General features: G+C 34.7%; 1 protein-coding gene across 1 annotated transcript; it reads right to left on the bottom strand.

Moving 5' to 3' along the window:
• Positions 1-5,443: 5,443 nt before the first annotated feature.
• LOC113329511 (zinc transporter 2-like) lies at positions 5,444-6,988 on the bottom strand. The gene is made up of 3 exons (XM_026576379.1): positions 6,872-6,988; positions 6,089-6,252; positions 5,444-5,987 (listed from the first exon to the last, which is right to left on the bottom strand). Exons 2-3 carry the CDS (start codon positions 6,243-6,245, stop codon positions 5,623-5,625), a joined length of 522 nt encoding a protein of 173 aa, XP_026432164.1. The 5' UTR covers positions 6,246-6,252; positions 6,872-6,988; the 3' UTR covers positions 5,444-5,622.
• Positions 6,989-7,209: the final 221 nt, after the last annotated feature.

Raw genomic sequence — 7,209 nt, forward strand, 5'->3', positions numbered from 1 at the left:
TCAGAAACTCTCAAGATCGTTGCTCTTCTGCAAGCTATGTCAAAATGCCAATGGATAACAGTTCCTCTTGAAGTCTGACAGCGCATTCCTGGGTGAAGTAGTGCATAATTCTTTTCTTAGAACACTAGCATCAACACCGTCAAAGAAGGCTTTATTACTTCTTTACGGAAATTTCAATCTGCATTAGTCCAAACTTCTGGAATTACATAACTCTTACGCCTTACAAGATTTAAAGCATTTTTTAAAGACAAACGTTTAAGCTAATAATCATGTCATAATGTGTTTATACATTAGCAAACTAATGCCATAATCTGTACCTGAGTCGAGGATTTGTCACTACTTAGTTCTCTACCTAAGACTCTTACATAGACTTGGAAAATTTGAAAGAGCAGAAATTCTTGCTCGTTCAAGTTGAATTCCATTTCCCAGTTAAATTCTTGCACAATCAGTCCCTTGATCAGTGTAATTGAAAGAGCACCGGTCTTATGAGTGGAGATCAGAACGTTGAAGAGTAAAATTTGCTGAGGAGGTTTGATAAACTGCTCAGGATTCCACATCAATCTGTAAACATGCTTTGATAACTTGTCGTCACCCAAGGAAGGATCTGTCACTCTAGGATCTGCAATTCAATCGATTTCCTGAACTAATTAATCACGTAGAATAGACTAATCAAATACCACACAATTCAGCAATTATTCTAAACTAATCAGCGCACAGAAACAAAAACCATCAGCCTGAATTACACAACAATGATGCTAAAAGAAAGAAAATGAGACAACATTGTTTCTTAATCGAAAAGTATAAAGGCAGACAATCATGATCCCAATAATATAACAAACCAAATAACATAGTTCATATCTGTCTTCTTAATACTATATTCTTTTCCTAACCAACCTAATGCATGAGGTTCTACCTGCGGTCAAATGACATTTTCAAACTACATTACATATGCAATTCTTCTCAACTAAGATCTTGTATCCATAGGTCTTAACTTTACTTGATACACACGTCTACTAAACTAAAAGCTGCAAGCAATAAAAAAAAACTAATAACAACTTAAAACTAGAAAATGGAAACTAACAAAATTGAAAAAAACAATCAAAATCTACTTACTTGACCATTTTTATTTTAGGATCAGCATCAGTGCTACCCCATCTCCTTCAGGTATAAGGAGTAAGATTCTGAGTTGCTCTACCAAGGAATATAGAAAGCTGAACAGTAAAAACTTTTTTATGAGCTTAAAATCAAACAATAGACAAGTAACGAAAACTAAAAAAAAAGAACACCTAAAAAAGTTTTAGTTAAATGGAGACCTTACCCTAATCAACAGAACTAATCGCCGAATATGGAAGAGACAGACTTGAATCTTGAGAGGAGAAATCATCTTGTGAGTGAATCATGAAAAGAAACATGTTTCATCATCTTCTCTTCTGGAAGTTTCAGAGGTATAATGAGAATAGTTGTAAGAGTGGTGTTCAAATCAGTGAGGCATAAAGATGAAATTAAAGAATTCATAATCATCCAGAAAAACAATTTTTATAGAAATATTCAGATCTGGAGGAAAGAAATGAAATTGTTTATTGAAGGTGGAGACGGCGGAAGAGAGAGATATATAGAGAGGGTGCCCTAATGCTATAGGGAACTATGAGACAAAGATGGATAGATTGATATAAGATCCGACGATCGGGAATGTTTTTAGGGTAAGGGGGTAATTAAAGGGATGCCCACATTTAGCGACACGACAGCCGGATCAGGCAACTTTGCTAAGGGGTGCCAATAATTTGTTAATATATCCAAGCACTGGATTGGTACAATCCCAAACAATTTAGTACCCCTTCATTACAAGCCGGGATAAGCCTTTGTAGTAACTAGTAAGTATGGCGGCCACTCCAGCTGCAGTTGATGCACAATGTTTGATTTTAATTCATTATAACTACTATACTATATCACCCAAATTTGCTGGTTGTTCCGCAACTCAAATCCAAATACTTGAGTAAGTAACATCGAATTCACCACGTATGAGCTTAGTGGCTCTTCACTACCCTCCGGAACCTACACATATTGTTAGATTTATTATTGAGACTCATAATATTCCTCATTACGTCCACTTACTTCCAAATTTAGTGGTTTTACAATATTTGCTTGAGTTTTGCCAAATTTTCATTGTTATTGCTGCTGCAAGTGTTGTTGGCATTGAGTCTATGTGTGCATACCAGATGAATTGGCCGAGTGTTTGTAATTTGATACATCATTACACCCAAATCAACAAAGCTGAAATTTTTCAGTTTCCGCGATTTTGTATGACTTGCATTAGTTTCGGTTCGCTGGTCCTATTTCTGCATGTTTTCATGTTCGGCTACTTCATGGTGTTTTCCAATTTGTACTCTAGATTTGAGTGAAAAGCCATAGAAGCTTTGTGTCAACTCCATTTTTCCTTTTCTGGTCTACAGGAACTGCCATCCTTCGGAGTAGCCAGCCAGTTTAATAAAAGATTAAAATTGCTCAATCCGACAAAAATTGAATTAATTTTGGGCTATCGGTGATTAGTTTAAAGCAGTTACCTGAGGCAATGACCAGTTTAAGCAGTAGATGATGGATGTGAAGGAAACAATCAAATGTTTAAAATATCTCATAACCCTGTAGCTAAAATTCAAAAATGAAACCAAAGAATCCGAAAGTACAACAGAACTGAGAGAGACAGACACATCACTAATGATATCCTAATTAAGGGAGCTTACTAATGGAAACCTACATCTAAATAACCTACTGCATATATAATAGTTCCAAGCAGGTTTTCTATTTCTGATTTAAGTTACTTACAATATCCACAAACCAATCACATTAAGACTGTAGTTCCATTTCTTTATCTCCCAAGACTGACTTCACCATATGAGTGTCTCACATCACATGTAACAGCATAAGTCATGATCATAGACCCGCTCCAGAGGTTTGATAACGAGCTCAAGTTTCAACATTAATCGGTGAAGTTGCTGCAGAGGTTTGCTGACATCCGAAAGTCTTTTGGGTTCTGAAATTCAAATGATTTCCGGGTAATGTTAAGACTTGTTTGGGCAAGGAGAAAACACTGATCATTGAATAGTCCTTTAGCAATTATTCCAAACTAATAAGTACACAAAGAAACATGCAACATCTTGCATCTCTAGCAGAACAGGGATGCTAAAAGAAAGAACTGAAAGACATTATTGTTCCAAACTAATAAGTACACAAAGAAACAAGCAACAACTTGCATCTCAAACATGACAAGGATGCTAAAAGAAAGAACCGAATGACATTGTCTCTTAATCTTAAAGAATAAAGGCAAACAATCTTTGATCACAATCTCGTAACAAACTAAATAGCTTGTAGTACGCTTCCAAAATTTATGCAAAACATAATCCAATTTTATGAATGTGACCGGAACAAAGTTCTTAGCACTCCTCTTAATACTATGTCCTGTATAGGAAAGTTTCTAGGGTGTTGTAGTGCACTAGGTTCTTCCTGCAATTGATCACATTTCTAAACTAAGGATTTCTCAATCACACATGCAATTAAATTCTTAACTAACATCCTGTATCCATAAATCGTAACTTCAAATCATAAAAACTACACTCATCTACAAAGCTCAAAGAAACAAGCAGTAACTAAAAAAATTGAAAAACACTAAAATACTAAAATAAAATAGGAGAGTAACTTACTTGCATTTGATAATTTTATATAATCAAAAGGGTGTTTTCCCAGATCAAATCAATATAACATCTGTGAATTAGGTAAGGCACAAAAGGCCCAAAAAAAACGTGGAGAGAAGGAAAAAAAAACAGAAGACCTTTCATGAGCCTAAAATTTAAAAAAAAAAAAAAAAAAAAAAAAAAAGATAATAATGAAAGCTAAAAAAAATCCTTTCAAAAAAATAAAAAACTAAGTGAAAAAAGTTACCAAGAATGACATGGACATCTCCTGTCAAAGATGAAGAAAAGTTGAATTTTGAGAGGAGAAATCGTTGTGTTCATAATAAAAAAATATACAACAGGTTTCAGTGTCGTCTTCTTCATCTTCTGGCAGTTTTAGAGGTATAATAAAAAGAACACTATAAGTAGTAAGAATGGTACTCAGACTAGTGAGGAATAAAGATGTTAACGATCATCATCTAGAGAGAAATTTTACATATATTTTTAGACCTGAAACAAAAGATGAAAAGTAGAATGTTTGGTGAAGAGTGGTCGGCGGAAGAGAGATATATATATAGGGTGCCAAAAAAAATTAGGGTATGAGAAAAACATGGATGTATATGATCCAACGATCAGGAACGTTTAGGGTAACTACGCAACTACTACTGCATACTAGCTAGAGTGGTACTAAACCATGGAGAACAAGCTTGACTAGAGCCAACTGGACCGTAAAAGAAGGATTATTAGTCTTACCTGAATGCTATGGACCAGGTAAAAAATAATATAACGTGTCTTACACTTTGTTTATTGAGGTCCGATTTGAATCTGGTTCGACAATTTATTCGGTTTGAGTCAAATGTTGGATTTTTTGTATTGCCATATTTCTGATGTCTTACTCGGGGTTTGATTCAGCTTATATATCTAATTTAGTTCTATCTGAGTTGGGTACCATTTTGTACCTTACTTGAATTAGTACTGGTAATTTTTACGAATTAGTATTATTAATATTTTTCTCTCTACGAATTAGTCCTAGTAATTTTTGAGTCAGATTCCAGTTTAGTCGATATAATAAAAACAAAAAGGATGGATAAATATTCGATCCAATGATTAAGACCTTTTAGGGCACCAGATGTCAAATTAACTATCCAACTGCCATTGGACACAAAAATTAGAGTGGCTCTAAACCAACTAAACGATGGACCCAACAAAAACCATGTTATCAATCTTACACCTTATTTCTTTGGCTCTGAGTTGTGATGTGAATATGATTCGACATCCAACTCTGTTCGAGTCAGATGTTATATCGTTTGGCTCGAGATGTGACTTTGCTTATACACCTAATTTGAAGCTATCTGAATCAACTATTATTTAATACTAACCAGACAAGATTTAGAAGTTTATAACTTTACTAATTAATGATTTTTAAATTAGATCTGCCGAGTCAGATTAAGATATAATTTAAAAAATCCGTATGAGTCAGATCGAGAAGAGTCAGTTAAGTCACGGAACGAAAAAAAAAACAACTTGTTACTTTTACTTTAGAATTTTATAAACATTACCATGGCCATGCTTGAGAAACCGATTTGGAGAAAGGGATCATGCAACATTGCTTATAGAGGAGGTGATACCAAATTTCTTTCCATATTGAAACAAAAGATAATAGAAGAAAGAAAATAAGAGATTTGGAGCTCATTTTCTTTTAATTTCAAGCAACAAGAGAATGCTTTTTGGAGCTCATGGAAAGAAGAAAATAAACTTGAGTGCATTAATAAGCCTAACAAATCAAAAGATAGATGTTGTTGCTTTGATATAATGAAATAGTAACATATCAAAGTTGGTTACGAATTGGATCAAAAGAAACAAAAAGAAAACAGAAAACACCAAAAGAAAAATAAGCACAGCAGCTGCAATTGATATCAGTTCATCGTATACTACTACCACCATGAATTTACCAACATCAATATGAATCCCAGATGGAGGCCACAGCAGCCACTCCCACGCATAGAAGAATCGAAGCAAAAGCCCCCAAATAACAAGGTTTTTGTGGTGGTTTGAAGCATTCATAGACGAAAATTCCAGCAATAGAACCTGATGTTATGAGAACGATCCAATCTTCTATTTTTCCTTGTGTAGTGGAATCAATACGAACACCTATGGCCACTCCAATTGGAGTTGAAACCAAGAATACAGACAAGTAAACAAGGGTCGCAAGGAATGGCCTGTGTGGTAACAACTTAAGCAGTGCAATTGCATTGGCAATGGCGGTCATTATTTGGTGCAGCGGTACGGTCCACAAATATATCCATGCATCTGTTTCATTGTCTGAAAATCCAAACAAAAAAAAAACTAATACTTGTCTAATCATTCAGACATAAAATCGAACACCATAACATGAAGGATATGAGTAAATGGAGTAGTGGTACCTGCAACCCCGACGGCTATGCCCTCTAAAACAGAATATAAGCAGAGTACAAGCATGAGAATCATAGTAGTTGAAGGGACCTTGAGCAAAATAGAAGCCCCAATTGACATGTTAATTTGAATGATCAGATTTTGAAAGGCTGCTGGTCCTCCTCCCATTATAAACCTTCAAAATCACACGAATACATGTTATTTACTACATCCACGACAAACCATTCAGAACCCTAATTATCATCTGATTCTTAAAAGACCCAAATTGTATGAACCATAGAAGTAAATTGATCCCATGATACAACAGATTAATCAAAGAGGTATAAGACCAATTGTAATTAAGAGTCTGAATGCTTCAATTAAACAGGCGAGAAATGCAATATCTATGAACGAGAGAAGTAAATTGATTAAATTATTCCATTTCACCATCTTCATCTGCAAGTCGAGAGCAGCACAGATTTCTACTAATCCTACATATAATTGTTCCACAACTATCACCATCAGGTTAAATTCTCTTCTTCTTGAGCATACCAAATCACTCACTCAGTCTACAGTGAAACTAATTGTCAATGTCCAGAAATTGCTAACACAATTTTCTCATGCTCAATCTTAAATTCATCAAATTTACTCATGCTCTTTGATTAAGAAACATAAAAAGGGTATGTTTGATCACGTGAAAGTTATGCTCAAATTACTGGAATACATTCAAACTCAAAACATGCATGTGTTCAGTAATTTCATGAAATCATAAACGATAAATAAGAATCAGGTAGGAAATGGATCAAAGGGCCAACCTGTTTTCGCTACAAGAGATTCTCCCAGAATTTTTTACACAGAAATTTTGAGATCTAACAGGGGAAGGAAAAGAAATGAACTCAAGAGAGAAGGTTTAGTTGAATGACGGCTGAGCATGTTTTAGGGTACTTCGATTCTAGGGTATTATAACTTATAAGAGAGATGGATACGTAGACGATCCAACGGTGAGGATATTGTTAGGTTAATGGGTACCAATATATGTACTAAAGATTCCATTAGGATTATTCCCTAAAGATTCCATTAGGGTTATTCTAGGGGTTGTACAAAATGTTTGGGATTCCATTACATGACATGTAACAAAATTAAATGTGTCGTG

The sequence above is a fragment of the Papaver somniferum genome, unplaced genomic scaffold, assembly GCF_003573695.1.
Source record: "Papaver somniferum cultivar HN1 unplaced genomic scaffold, ASM357369v1 unplaced-scaffold_117, whole genome shotgun sequence".
NCBI lineage: Eukaryota > Viridiplantae > Streptophyta > Magnoliopsida > Ranunculales > Papaveraceae > Papaver > Papaver somniferum.

Bases quoted from the DNA above. Each gene is read 5' to 3' on its own strand.
- LOC113329511 (XM_026576379.1), bottom strand. From the start codon at position 6,245: ATGGGAGGAGGACCAGCAGCCTTTCAAAATCTGATCATTCAAATTAAC. The intron at 5,988-6,088 runs GTACCACTACTC...TTGGATTTTCAG, and splicing joins CATAGCCGTCGGGGTTGCAG to ACAATGAAACAGATGCATGG.